This window comes from Mustela putorius, unplaced genomic scaffold, assembly GCF_011764305.1.
Source record: "Mustela putorius furo isolate JIRA1106 unplaced genomic scaffold, ASM1176430v1.1 tig00000421_pilon_pilon_pilon, whole genome shotgun sequence".
Lineage (NCBI taxonomy): Eukaryota > Metazoa > Chordata > Mammalia > Carnivora > Mustelidae > Mustela > Mustela putorius.
Genome location: NW_025421375.1, coordinates 13,457,726 through 13,473,287, shown reverse-complemented (window position 1 = coordinate 13,473,287; position 15,562 = coordinate 13,457,726). Strand labels below are relative to the sequence as shown.

The window sequence follows — 15,562 nt, the reverse complement described above, 5'->3', positions numbered from 1 at the left end:
AACTTTAAAAAGATTAAAAAAAGTACAGGGGGAAGATCACTACCAAAGAGTGATCTCCATGAACCTGGCATTTTCCACTGCAAGGCGGATGCTGTGGGGTCATCCCCTGTATTCCTGGTTTGGTTATCTGAAGCCATTCATTAAGATACTTGAGTATTTTAATGAACCTTAATCTTAATCTCATTTACAACTACACCAAAAATGATAAGATACTTAGAAATAAACCTAACCAAAGAGATAAAAGATCTGTACTCTGAAAACTAATAAACACTGATAGAAATAATAAACACTGAAAGATAGATAGAAGATAGAAATAATAAACACTGAAAGAAATTGAAAACGACATAAAGAAATGGAAAAACATTCTATGATCATGGATTAGAAGAATAAATATTGTTAGAATATCTAGACTACTCAAAGCAATCTACACATTCAGGGCAGTCCCTATCAAAATACCAATAGCATTTTTCACAGAGCTAGAACAAACAATTCTAAAATTTCTATGGAATCACAAGAGACCGGGAAAAGCCAAAGTAATGTTGAAAGAGAAAAGCAAAGCTGTAGGCATCACAATTTTGGACTTCAAGCTGTATTGCAAAGCTACAGTGATTGAGACAATTATATAGTTAAGGCACAAAAATCAATGAAACAGAATAGGAAACAAAGAAATGAGCCCATAACTATGTAGTCAATTAATCTTCGACAAAGCAGGAAAGACTATCTAATGGAAAAATACAGTCTCTTCAACATGCAGTGTTGGGAAAAGTGGACAGCAAAAGAGTGAAACTGTCTTAATAATGTCTTATCCCATACACAAAATTAGATTCAAAATGTTTTAAAGACCTGAATGTAAGACAGGAAACCATCAAAATCCTAGAGGAGAACACAGGCAGTAACCTCTTTGACCTTGGCCATAGCAACATTTTACTGGATATGTCTCCTGAGACAAGGAAAACAAAAGCAAAAATTAACTATTGGGAGTTCATCCAAATAAAAAGCTTCCACACAGCAAAGGAACCAATCAATGAAACTAAAAGGCAACCTATGAAATAGCAAAAGATACTTGCAAATGACATATCTGAAAAGGGGTTAGTATCTAAAATCTATAAAGAACTTTTCAAACTCAGCACCCCAAACCAAATAATTCAGTTAAGGAATGGACAGAACACATGAATAGACATTTTTCCAAAGAAGACATAGAAATAGCTAACAGACACAAGATGTCCAACATCATTCATCAACAGGGTAAAGATGAGTTTCACAACACCTTTACTGAGGAATTATATAGTTAAGGCAGCCCATGAACCAGAACTTGCAGGGTACTTGGATTGAATCTAGGGATCTCTGATTACTTTTTAACAGATGCTTTCTTGCAGTTTTTCAAAAGAACATATAATATTGTAATGCTTTGAAAACCAAAGCTTCTGTTCTCACTTTGTTATCAACAATATTAGTGGTTCTTTAAAACCCGATGACTATAATTCACATTATTTCATGCAAATGTATTTCCTAATTTTCAAAGAAAATCTTATAATGGTTAATTTTTAAGAACTAGAAACCATCATAGTATCAAAGATAAAATCAACGTCAGATTGAGTCACAAACCTTTTGGAAATCCATGCCCAGCATTCTCACCTCCATTCGGCAGTGACATCATAATGTCTTAGTAACAGGACCTGCTGGGCAACAGAAGGAAACTCTTGAGGAGAAGCAGGAGATTACTGGATAAATCAATCATTTGCCCTATGAATTTTATATTGTTTATTTTTGTATCTGGGGTTTTTTCCTTACAGGACCTCAGTACAACTAGCCATGGTGGTGCTGGTGAGTAAGCATTTTAAGGTTTTACAGAAAGAGCAGATGAGAAAGATGACCCATTATCCTAGAAAACTGGTATGTGACAGTTTTCTATAGGATGGTACGAAGTGTATTATTGGAAATATGGCATAATTTACATTTTAAATCTCTGCCTCAAATCATTTGTAGAAAAATGTAGTTGAAAGAAGAGAAAGTAGTAAAAGAACTGAACTTATTTCTTATGAATTTTGCAGATGAGATGTGGGCACCTAACACTATAAAAGAATATAAACCAGGACCGGAAATTAAGGAGAATACTCCTGCTAATGAGAAAAATGGCAATTATTATAAAGATATAAAACAATGTAAGTCTTTAAAGTTAATAGCAACGCATATACAAAAGCTGGTTATACTGGTTTGATTTAATGTTTTAAAAAACTCTAATTTTATTTCCTACTTCCTAAATTCTTATTTATTGCATAAATGTTTCCATGTGTTAAATGAAATTCTCATTTTCTACAGCTTTTTTTTTTTTTTAAGATTTTATTTATTCATTTGACAGACAGAGACCACAAGTAGGCAGAGAGGCAAGCAGAGAGAGAGGAAGGGAAGCAGGCTCCCCACTGAGCAGAGAGCCCGACGTGGGGCTCCATCCCAGGATCCCTGAGATCATGACCCGAGCCGAAGGCAGAGGCTTTAACCCACTGAGCCACTCAGGCGCCCCTCTACAGCTTTTTTTTTTTCATGAGATGTTATGAAGTTTAACAAGGTTCTCTTGATAATTTTCCATAAATAAAAAAGTTCATTATGTAATTATGGTGACTTGAAATTGATCTAATTCTATGGTGAGTTAACCAAAATTTATTTGGAGGTGGGTGTCATTTTCCTAAGGCTGCTGAAACAAATTACCACAAACTTGGTGGCTCAAAGCAACAGTAACTTATTCTCTCACAGTTCTGGAAATCAGAAATCCAAAATCAAAGCTTTGATCATGCCATGCTCTCTACAAAGCCTCTAGAGGTGAATCAGTTCTTGCTTCCTCCAGCTCCTGGTAGCCCCAGGCCTTCCTTGGCTTGTAGCACAGTTCTAGTCTCTGTCTCCCATCTTCACATGGCATTCTTGCTGTGCCTCTGTGTCCATTTCCTCCTCCTTATAAGGACAGCATTCATATCAGATTAGGAGCCCACCTTTCACCCCTGTGATTCCATCTTGACTAATTATATCTTCAATGACCCTATTTCAAAATTAGGTTGGATTCTGAGATCCTGGAGGTTAGGACTTCAATGTGTCTTTTTGTGGGGAGGGACACAGAATTCAACCCATAACAAGATGACTTTAAGATGTCTGAATTTTCCATCAAACTTCAGTTTATTCATCATTGCTCATATGGGCTTTCTTTCTGTGCCCTTATAAGGTCCTCCACTCAAAAGAAACTCTTGTGAAAATAAAAAATTAAGATTAAATCTAGTTGTCTTGGGATCCTTATTAACATTAATCAAAGGAAAAATAGGAATGCAATCAAGATATTTACATATATATTCATGCACATATATATATATACACTCAAGTACTTTGATAATAATAACTTATTAGTTGCATTTCTATTTTCTCTTTGGTGAATCTATGTCCTTCCTTTGTAGGTAAAAAAAAAAACCACCTGATTCTCAGAGAGGTCAATGGCCAGATTTCACACTACCAAAGCCAGAGTCAGGAGTGTTATCTAATGTCTCTATCACTGGGCTTCTGCCTAGGGTGTCAGTCATTTCCTTTTCAGTCATTTCCGTTTAAAGCAGGTGCCTCTGCTTTAACATATCCAGAGGGTAAATAAACTAAGAGCCTGATGATTACTTCGATTAGAGAAAAAAGTCTTTTTTACACACACAATATATACAAAACATAAATGAAATCCCCCTAAGAAATTGTGTTATGACTTACTTTTCTCATTTAACAACTCTGAAGCTCTTTTCACATCTGCCTCATTATTTTTGGTGGATGCCTAGTATTCCATAAAATGATGTCCCATAATTTATCCACTAGCATTTAAAGAATTGGATTACATGCAGTGTTCCCCTTTTACATTCTTCTCATGTACAGTTGGGTGTATCTCTCTTTGGATAGATATCAAGTACTGGGCATTGCTGAATAAAGAATAAATCTTTAAAAATATTGATACCAGCAAATTGCCCTCCAAAAAGCATCTACTGATTTATGTCCTTCGAGAATGCCCCACAAGCTAACCCACAATGAATAATGTTAATCATATTTTGTGACTGTAAGTGAGAAATTTCCATTACTGTTTTCATTTGCATTGTGATTACTTATGAAGTTGGGTATTTCCCTGTATATTTATGGGCATTTTTATTTCTACTTCTGTGATTTGCCTATTCATATTCATGGCCCACTTTTTTTATCAGGCTGTATTTTCATTTATTTGCAGCAGCTCTTTCTATGTTCAATATATTAATCATTTTCCTATAGTAAAAGTTAACAAGTATTTCCCCCACCAGGCTGTTGCTTATTATTAAACCTGTCTAGGTACCTTAATCATAGAGAAAAATTGTAATTTTCTAAAATTAGTTGTTGATTAATTTTTAAATAATTTCTGCATTTTATATTTTGGTTAGGTAGGTCTTATTCAATTGAAGAAATTAAATTATTTTCCTATTTTTTCAAATAATCTCATTTTTGTTTTTAACTCTTAGGTCTTAAATCATTATCTTTGTATATGTCATAAATATACGCACAAAACTTTATATTTTTCAAGGAGGTTTGCCAAATATCTAACACCAATTCCCTACTCATGTGAAGCCCATTTAATGTAATCTAAATTCTCACTTGAAACTGGATTAGTTATTACCTTTTTATTGTTTCTTCTAGCTGTTTTTCCCTGTAAAAATACCAAAATGCTTTAATTTTTATAGTTTCGTGACTCATAACATGCATGTTGGGCTTTGGTTTTGTTTTGTTATATTTCCCCATAAATCTAGCTCAGAAATTCCTCAAAAATCAAAATACACTAATGACACTGTTTGTGTGTGCATACACATGCCTGCATGGTAGGATGATTGAATATATATGTAGGTGCTAAACACACATATACATTCATGTATGTATAAAATTTTCTGTCATTTCATGAGATTTTAAGAAAAACGAGACATGTATATGTCAATATGTCAGACTGCCATCTGGATCCAATTTACTTTGACTCTGGTTGAGTGGATATATCCATTAGTTTTGAATTATAACCAACCCTCAGTAATTTCTTCTCAGAATGTTGTTTAGCACAAGGTTTACCAATTTGGCTTTTTCTCCATGAATTTTATGTTTATTTAATTTTTTAATTATTTTTAAAAGATTTTATTTATCCATTTGACACAGAGAAAGCACAAGCAGTGGGAGCAGCAGAGGGAAAAGGGGAAGCGGCCTCCCCACTGAACTAGGAGCCCAACACAGGGCTTCATTCCATGACCTTAGCTGAAGGCAGATAGACGCTTAACTGAATGAGCCACCCAGGCACCCCATGAATTTTATTTTTAAACCCTTCCCCATTTCCTTAATTTGTAGCTAAAGAATGTCTCAAATACTTTATTATTCTTTTCTCAGAATTAGTGCCTATGTTTTAAGAAAAAAAATTAGATAAGGAAAAATTTAAAGGAACAAGAAGGAACTGAGTTAGTTGCTGAAAACATTTGGTCTTGTATTTTTAGATGTGTTCACAACGCAAAATCCAAATGGCAGCCAGTCTGAAATATCTGTGAAAGCAACAACTGATTTGCAATTTGCTCTTAAAAACTGTAAGTACTGAGAGTTCTGAAAGTCACTGTTACAAATATGAAAAGCCCTTAAAGCAAGATTTCCAAATAGCACTAGAGTGTATCAAGTAAGAAAAAGGTCTTAGTTGATCTTGTATCAGGGAATCTTAGTTTCTAAAAAAGGAGACTGACTCCATGTCCCTTGTAGTAATAAAGTCAGAAGTCAAGGAGGTTCTTACATATCTTAGCCTCATATTTTTGGTTTGAAAAGAAAAATAATGACTCGAGGGCTCTAGAAAATTGTATGTTTTCTTAAACCCACATTTTTATTCCTTTCTACTTATACCTTCTACTTCAAATGTTCTTATTTCCTTTTTGTGTCTTTCCATCAAGCGTAATTAATTTGCTAGATAAAACATTTGTCAGCATGTGACTTCAGAGGCCACTAAAAGTCTTCAAAGGACATATCCATATCTTACACCATGAAGTATCAACAGCTCATATCTACAAAACACATTAGCATAAAACAGAAGACAAGGAAAAGAGGATAGAATTAAATAGGGAAGAGAGAATGTTTCTGGCTCTAGCAGCTTCAATATTGAGAAAAGCCAGATTCCGTAATACCTAATTATTAATAAAGTTATTTGACAATAATGGAATATTTTGAGTAATTCTAAACCTTGGGACATAAATGAGAGGGGCATTTCAAGGGCATATGTTAATTAAGCAAATCACTCATGGGAATTTTACATGTACACAGCAAACATCATTTTTGTTTGGAGTTGTTTGGAACAAGAAACAGAGAGTCAGGTCTTCAACAGACCTGGTAGCTCAAATTCCCTTAGGAGATGGATTATTGAAGACCATAGGACCCATGGAAGAAATTCTAAAACCCTAATTTCTATTCCCACAATTCAGGTCCTCAAAGTATTGTCAAAGAAAGTTGGATTGGAATAAGAAATTGCTGCCATTTTAAATGGGGGCTCTAACAGAAAGAAATAATACTAACATGGTAGGGACATTCTAGAGGAGCAAGCCCTTCAAGAAGATGGAATTCTCCAGAATAATTTTGACTAACAATTCTTTTAGTGCCCAGAACTGTGAGGGCAAGGGGAAAATCCACACACTTTTCTCTAAGTATAAGGGATGCATGGCATAGGTGAAGGATTACTTACGAATTTTGTTGGAGTCCTGCTTGAATTATGTCAACTCTGGGAACAGACTCCTTTTCATAACTTTCTTGCCAACAATTCTCCTGTCATGGTGCTGTCGGTAGGCTCGGTCTCAATTCATTCTGCCTCTCTGTAGAGCTTCTTTTAGAGTGAGATTGCCTGTACTTCATGTGGAACTTAACTGACTTCCTTATTAAACAAAATTAAAGGAAATGGCCACCATGGGGATGTGTGTGGAAAATGTCCCCCAGTCACAATTGTTCCCAAATACACTCTTACTGACATTCCTCCAGAAGATGGACACATTATAGACTGAGAGATATACTAAATTAGGCCTGAAAACCCCTGATTTGTAGCCCCAAATGGTTGTATTCAAGACTCTGTTTTGAGTAGTTCACACGCAGATGTTTCTGATTTACAAGGACGCTGATGCGCCTTCCTCTTCTGTGTCCGAACACTGACTGGCCCCCAAGCTCTCCAGGGCTGATAGGATCACTTCAAGTCCTGTTAAGGGAAACATCTGAACCCAATGTTCTCATCCAGTACATCTGTCTTACCTCTAAAGGAAGCTTATAGCCACCACCACAACCACCCCCCACCCTTGTCCCTGTTTTTCCTCTCTCTTACAAATTATAGGTGTATGAATCCCCTCTCAGGCAACCCATTATCCCAAATGCTGCCTTCTTTCCCCTCCTTGAGAGATCTCGGGAAAATGTCAACATCTTTCTCTTTTTTTCCCCTTTTCTTCCGTTTTTTAGCTTAAAAAAATGCCTAATCATAGATGCTGTCAATATTTGTATGTGCTGATAATCTGTTACCCTTTTCTCAGATAAACTCGTCAATGAAACAACTGTGTCACCTATTGGAAAAGGCACCAGTGAAGAATTTCCAGCAGAAACCTCTGGAAAATACAATCAAAGTATTAAAGTTTCAAAACTGTAGTCATACTTGGAGCATATCATTATATGATCTAATTTATGTTTCACTACTCTGAGTACTTTATATAGTAATAACATGCTTAAAGAATTTTTACAGCTACAATTTAAAGTCACTCTAAAATCTTCTAAACAGCAAAAATCTGAGTCAATTTTTAGATTTGTCTGACAAGGAATAGGATGTGGGCTCTTTTTAAAATGAAACATATTTTAATAAAATGTATTATATTTATATTTATATTAGATATATAAGTATATTTTAATACATTTTAATAATGTAAATTTTCTATCTGCTTGAGGAATAAATTTATCTGTAATTAGAATCAATTTTTAGTATTTCCTGAAATTTTGGGGGAGGGGTTGGTAGTGACAAGTTTCAAAATCAAAATCATTATTTTACTTTCAATAAGAATATTGTTCCTTATAAAATATTATTTTATAGAATATTGTTCCTTATAAAATAATTATAGAACCATATCAATCCAGGATGGCTCTCCTCTAAAGTCTTGGATGAGTGGTCTAATTGAAGATAATGGACCTGTCATTACAAGAAGCATCCAAGTATGTTTCTCATATGGTTACTGTGAAGTAGTTTGCATCTTTAACACTTCTAAAACAAATAAAAATCTTAGTCACTTTTTTTTTTATATATATAAGAATAGAAATCTCATCATCCTAGTGGTGTTCCTTTCTAAAATACCTTTAGTAATTTACTACTTAGCTTGGGTCATGTTCTAATTTCTTTTTTTCTTAATTTGTTATTTTTTTTTTATGTTCCATTTTCTTAACCAGGCATTTAAATCTGAAAATAATCTATTGAGAAATGTTCAGGTTTCATTTCCAGTCACATTCCCCATCCATATTCTTCACGCCAGTCTGTCTGAGGCTCTTAGAACTCACCAAATCTCATGACTCAGTGGAATGATCTCACTCTTGCCTTGTTTGCCTGGCAAACTATTTCTAGTCCTCTAAGCCTATACTGAGCACCATCTCCATTTCAAAGGGCTTCTGGCCTTTGCAACTGGAGCTAGGGCTCTCTGTGCATCCCACTTGTGCATTTCTATTGAACCCCCACTATCCTACATCCTAATTAACAGTGATTCTTGTCTGCCTCCCAAACTAAGAGTGTGTTCTGTCAGCATAAGGCCTGTGTCCTCTTCATTTCTGAACTTTAATGCCAGCCACAGCATCTGTCACATGGTAGGAGCTCAAGGTATAACTGTTACATGACTAAACAAGTGAATAAATGCTCTATCACAAATTTACTAAACTGAACTTACCTTACTTAGTTATCTTGTTCTATTTTGTTTTTTAAACAGGACTAATCAAGGGTCCAAATGAACCTGCATTTTGGACAATGTTAGCTAAAGGTAAACTCATAGTGGTTAGGTAGCTGGGGAAATGTTTTGGTTTTCTAAAGTCTTACATAAGAAAGCCAAGGCCAGTGTAAATAGTTCTAAAATTGAGAATTAATAAGTCAACATTTTGCTGCCATTATCACGTGTAACAGCAAATGCAAAATAAACCCACAAAATTGATTGTGCCGCACACTTTCTGATTCTCTCCCCAAAGCTTACTCTCCTATAAATGTTGCAATTTTGTCATTCAGTTTATTTATGATTAAAAATTTTAAATAAGGCTCTCCCTCAATGTAGTCCATCTTTGTGTTTAGAGCAGTATGCATGTAAGCACATGGAGATCTGTGAATAAATGCAAAGTATATAGCAAAACATACGCATGTAGAAAGTAATGCATGTATCATAAACATATAAGCATATGTGTGTAAATGTAGTGTGCTTGTCTTACAAATGTATGTTTATGTAGATGCACACATGTATAATGTGATTCATGTAGCACACACACATAGATGCACACACTGTAAACACGAAATAGATACTGAATTCAGTTAAGTCTCATTATTTGCAGATTTTGTGTTTGTGAATTTACCTATGTCTAAAATATATGTGTAAACCACCCCTCCCATCACTTTCATGGTCATTTGCAGACATGCACAGAGCAGCAAAAAATTTTAATTGCCTGACCCTCATGTGCTTAACGGAGGCAGAACAAGGAACACCCTGTTTTCCTTTTGCAGCTCTTACACTGTAATTAAGTGTCCTTTTTGTTGTCTGTTTAGTGCTACGTGTTTTGCATTTGTACGCTTTTGGTCGGTGATTTTGCTAATGAACGTGGCCCCTGAGTGTAGTATTAAGATGCTGGGCAGTGTTCTTGAGCGCAAGAAGGCGGTGATACAACTTACGGAGAAAATATGTGTCAGATAAACTTTGTTTAGGCTTGAGTGATCATGCAGTTAATCATGAATTCAGTGTTAATAAATCAGCAATATATATTAAATAAAGTATCTTTAAACAGAAACACACATTAAAAAGTTATGTATTGATTGGTTGATGAAGACGTTGTGGCCAGAGGTTCTCAGGGATCTAAGCTTGCATTTCCTCCAGGACCAACAATTCAGACTTCACCAAGTCAGTGTTCCCATGACTTTGTGGAGCATAACTGTCATAAATAATGAGAATACACTCTCTATATTAAACATACACACACACACACACACACACACACAGTAATTTTCATAAGTGAATTTTGTTTACCATAACACCACTTTATTGTCTTAACAGCTTTAAATGCAACACCAACAGCTGAGGAGATTGAAGAAAGAGATGAATTATTTCGCCCAATTCCAAGTAAGAACAAAATACTTCAGTTAAATGGCATAAGTGCCGGCACACGTTTCAGTGTGTGACTTCACTGCGTGGAGATACTGTTTTCCCTAGTAACGTGGAATGTATGTAAAAGGGTAGCGTGGTAGCTAACATTATCTCAGTGAGGACATGTGCTGTTTTAAAGAGGCTCCTAAGCATTATTCTCCAGTCGCCATATATGCAGAGGGATGTTTTCATTTTCCGGTTTTGTGACTTCTATTCCTGAAACAGAGAAACCAATCAGAGGAGTAGGCAAGTGAATCATATCTAGATATCTAGAACACAGTGTTTTTAATTGATAGACTCTGTTTTCTGAGCAGTTTTAGGATTACAGAATAAAATGAGCAAAAAGTACAGAGAGCTCTCCTGCATTTCCCCAACTTGGTTTCTCCTATCGTTCTCAGCTTGAGTTTAGTTTGGTACGGGTTTTACAATGGATGAGCTAACATCAATGTTAGTATTAATTAAAGTGCGTAGTTTACATTAGGGTCCACTCCTTGTGTTGCACAGGTCTGTACATTTTGACAACTGCATAATCTTGTGTCCACCAACACGATCATAGAATCATTTCACTGCACTAGAAATCTCTTCGGCTCCACCATCCGCCCCTTTGTCCTTCAATCTGTGGCAACCACTGATCCTTCCACCACAACCATAGTTTCGCCTTTTCCAGAATGTTATATAGTTGGAAACATAAAGTACATAGACTCAGCCTGGTTTCTTTTGCTCAGTAATATGCATTTAAGATTCCTCTAAGTATTTTCGTGACCCGATGGCTCATTTCTTTTTATCACTGAATAACATTTCCTTGTGTGGATATACCAATGTATCCATTCGCCTACTGGAGGACATCTTGATTACTTCCAATTTTTGGCAATAACAAATAAAGCTGCTATAAACATTCGTATGTAGGTCTTTGTGTGGACCTAAGGTTTCAACTCTTCTGGGTAAATGCCAAGAATTGTGATAGGTGGATTGTGTGGCAAAACTATGTTTAGCTTTGTAAGAAATTACCAAACTGACTTCTAAAGTGGCGGTACCATTTTGTATTACCACCAGCAATGAATGAGAGAATTCCTGCTGCTGAATGTAGTGTTGTGTTTTGTTTGGTTTGTAATTTTCATGCATGCATTAGTTCTATTTATGTGAGTAAAAGAATTGATTTCAATATAAAATTTCATGAAAAGACAATATATTAATTTCCCCCCAGAACTCTGTCCTACAAATAAACTATGGGGGGGGAAAGCCAGCATCTGATGATACATCTAAGGCTTGACCTCTCTGTTCTGCATTGGATTATTTGACAAATACAAACATTTGCCTTGCAGGGTTTTAAAAATATCACGTGAGGCTTTGTTTAGAAAAGTTACGTGTAGGAATGACTCATACTGTGTTACCTTAGAAATATTTTGTCTTTCCAAGTAATTAAATTGAACATGATTAATTTTTTTATCACATATGGAGCACGTATTACACATGTCAGGTGCTTTATATACATTATTATGTCAGTCCTCCATGAAGTTGGGATTATCCCCATTTTACAGATGAAGGAACTGAAGCTTAGAAAAACTGCCCAAGGTTGTAATTAGCTTTCTCATCTTTTCCAGTGGTCGGGAATTCCAAACCTTCTCTAGTTTTGACCATGATCTTGAAAAACAAAATGTACTATAAACTCACCTCTTTACAAAAACCCTTTTAAGGAGCAGCAGAGCAATTCAAGAACACAGCCCCTCCTAACATAATGTGATTATTCCCCCCCAAAGAACCTGCCTTAAAGTCAACAATCACTGACAGCTGTATCCATTTCACTTTTCATGGTCTAAGATCACCCTTTGACAATTATGGAATCAGGGAATACACACATGCAAACTCGCCACTGCTTATCACCAAAACACCATAACCTAGAAAATAATGAAAACTTTGGAACTTTTGGATGGGAGAAAGTTGGGGCAAGAGAGAAAAATCAACACAGTTATTTCAAGTCACCATTAAATGTCTATTAAGTCAGACATAAATTGAGGAAAATGCAAAGTGTGGCAGTAAAGATGTATTTTCATTGATAGATTTAGTAAAAAGAACTTCGACATCTTTGGATCTGGACATGATTTTTTATTGTCTAACTTACTTTAGAAGTTTAAAAAAATTTTTTTAGCTTTATTTAAGTTTTATTTATTTATTTAATATTAAGTTTTAGTTTTATTATCTAACTTTTTTAACATCAAATACACTAGGTGTGGTCTCAGTAACAGAATGACAAATGAGGTTCTTAAATTTCATGGAGAGAACATCTGGTACACCATCCTTTTAGCATCAAAGTCAATGAGGGCCCCAAGAGTAAAGGGTGTCTTTCTCTTCTGAAGGACAAGGCCCTGGTGTGTAAGTTCATCACATTTTTTAATAGTCATCTCTTGTGTCTTGAAATGGTCTTTATCAGTCAGGGAGGAAGATGGCTATAGATATATTTGAGCATCTGGTAACCTGGGATTGAAACCAGATTTTGCCCTTCATTCGTTATGTGAGATGGGCGAATTCATAAACTTCCCTGATCCTCTGAAATGGAGCTAAGAACAGCTCCCCCGGGATGACTGTGGCGGTTCAACAAAACAAGTGAAGAGTACTTCGCCTTAGGGAGTAGCCTACAGTCTTCTTTGCGTTGCATGAGGCAAGTGAGGGTGCACAGTGATACCCTGGATGGTGAAGCCTTCTCTTCAGTTGCTTTGCTCTCTTTACTCGTCCAGGAAGACATGCTGGAAACAGTCACTCTTTTCCATCGCACTTTCTTTCTTTCCTCTCAGGGTCTGATTTGAATGCCACAAGTGAAGACACCCTGACCAAGCTACAGGAAATCAAGTTAAAATTAATGCTGGGCATCTCGTTGATGACCCTCTTCCTTTTTGTTATCCTCTTGGCAGTCTGTAGTGCCATGCTGTACAAAGTGAAGACAATTAAGTAAGTCTGCAGACCTCTGGAGTCTTTGGAACATGCACGATGTGAAGCTGTCACCCTCTCTCTTTAGCAAATTGTTCAGGAAATGTGGCTCCCAAATGTATCTATAAGATCTCAAGTTAAACTCCAGTTCCCCTATTCAGAAAGGAGCATGGGGCTGTCTGGAGAATTTTCCCCCAGTGTATTAGTCATCTAGAGATAAAGTAATATTCGTCAATTGGAAAGGCTATAGAAAATCTAGATATGCATTCTTTTTTGCCAGCCTTGGATCAAAAGAGCTATGAACTCTGTTCTAAACAGCACATCTGCTTAAGGTCTAACATTTTTCATTTATTTATATGGTGTTATACAAAGTAATTGGACAGAATTAATGTGTTATTTCAATTTTTGTGATGCTTTTCTAAATTGAGTTGAGCTGCAAATGTATGTAATGAAAAATAATTCTCAATACATGTTTTCTTTTTCAGTTATAAAAATAGATGTCAGACTGAATACACCGTCAACCCAGAGCTGGCAACTCTGTCTTATTTTCATCCATCAGAAGGCATATCAGACACATCTTTCTCTAAGAGTGCTGAGAGCAGCACGTTTTGGGGCACCACTTCTTCAGAACTGAAAAAACAAGACACAGTGTCAAAATCTAGAACAACAGACATTGTTTCCACAGCCTCAGATGAGACAGGCGGGAATGAGGAGTCAGATTTAATTCAGAGTGAGGAGCCAAGTGAAGAAACACCCACTGATGAGTAGACTTGAAGTTTTTGTCAGAAAAGAAGTTTCTTTGTGATTTCACTAACGTCATGATTTGGAAACTGCTGAGAAACTTAAATTTACTGGTGTCTGAAAAGGAGGACATATTCAATAAAATTATCTCAGCCATAAGAACTATACAATGGAAAAAAAATACAAGAAAATAATTTAAGGTGTGGAAAACTCATTCAGTAAAAATAATCCTGGACAGTGACTTGTGAAATTTATTTACTCTAGGCTGATTAGCTTTAAAATGAAGACATTTAGGTATCTATCTTATCTGTGGACATTTGGGAAACTTTCATGATAATCACCACTACCTTCATCCTTCCCCCTCACCAAAGCAAAAAGAACACACTTGTTTGTGTTTTACTGCTGAAACAGTTGTGCCCTATGAAGAAATGAAACTAAATTAGTACTAGAGACTCCTAGCATTCTTTTTAATTTTTGCCACTTTAAAATTTTTATTTAAATTCTATTGATATAATGTATCAGTTTCAGAGGTAGAGTTCAGAGATTCATCAGTCGCCCAGGATACCCAGGACACATTACATCACGTTCCCTCCTTAGTGCCCATCAGCCACTTCCCCATCTTCCCACCCACCATCCCTTCAGCAAACCTCAGTTTGTTTCCTATAGTTGAGTCACCTACGGTTTTTCTCCCTCTCTGATTTCGTCTTATTTTTTTCTCCCTTCCCTGTGATCCGGTGTTTTTTTAAAATTCCACATATGAATGAAATCATTTGTCTTTCTCTGATGTATCTTGCTTAGCATAATACCCTCTAGCTCCATCCATGTCCTTGTAAGTGGGAAGATTTTTTTTTTATGGCTGAGTAATATTCCACTGTATATACACCATATCTTCTTTATTCAATCATCTGTCGATGGACATCTGGGCTCTTTCCATCAGCTATTGTGGACATCACTGCTACAAACATTGGGGTGCTGTTCCCCTTTGGATCACTACAAGCCTCTTAGCATTCTTGTTTAAAAGTCGAGTGATCAATCACTTATGAGGCCATCCATTCCAGAAGTATGTCAATTTCCAAAGAAGACCAATGGAATATGGATATCGTTTCCCTTTGAGGTATTAGTTTCAACTGGAAGGATTTGGGGAACGTGTCAGATCTTTTGTGGATATGTGTGGAGCTGGGGGGAGGGTGCGAATTCAGGTTTTATTGTCTTCCTAAATTCTCACCTACTTTATGCTCCACGGTTTGGTATGTCACACTGAATGGCACGCTTATTTCACACATCAAGAAATGAAAACTCAGGTAAATCAGATATGCTGCCTAAGATCACCTGCTGGAGAAGGTAAGATGTGCTTCCAAAACGAGGTCTCTCTGTGATTCATGGAGGTTACTAGTCAAATATAATAGAAGTCAAAGGTGGTTGTTAGGAGCAAGCTAGGCTCCACATAGGGCAGGAGGTTCCTTAGGGGACCTTTTAGCTCTTGGGAAATTGTTTTCTCTACCTCGGGCGTAGGT

The 15,562-nt window shown here is 36.1% G+C and overlaps 1 protein-coding gene and 1 long non-coding RNA gene across 2 annotated transcripts in view; one reads left to right on the top strand and one right to left on the bottom strand.

Moving 5' to 3' along the window:
- The first annotated feature begins 1,654 nt into the window (after positions 1 to 1,654).
- On the top strand, positions 1,655 to 14,283 carry EQTN (equatorin). The gene is made up of 8 exons (XM_004761778.3): positions 1,655 to 1,824; positions 2,052 to 2,162; positions 5,505 to 5,591; positions 7,551 to 7,640; positions 8,976 to 9,026; positions 10,296 to 10,361; positions 13,175 to 13,328; positions 13,793 to 14,283. The coding sequence occupies exons 1-8, from the start codon at positions 1,746 to 1,748 to the stop codon at positions 14,073 to 14,075; spliced, it is 921 nt and encodes a 306-aa protein (XP_004761835.1). The 5' UTR covers positions 1,655 to 1,745; the 3' UTR covers positions 14,076 to 14,283.
- Positions 10,269 to 15,562, bottom strand: part of LOC101689834 — a 19,444-nt gene continuing 14,150 nt past the window's right edge. Inside the window, exon 3 of the long non-coding RNA XR_200126.3 lies at positions 10,269 to 10,601. This is a non-coding gene — a long non-coding RNA (uncharacterized LOC101689834). The remainder of the gene's footprint in view (positions 10,602 to 15,562) is intronic.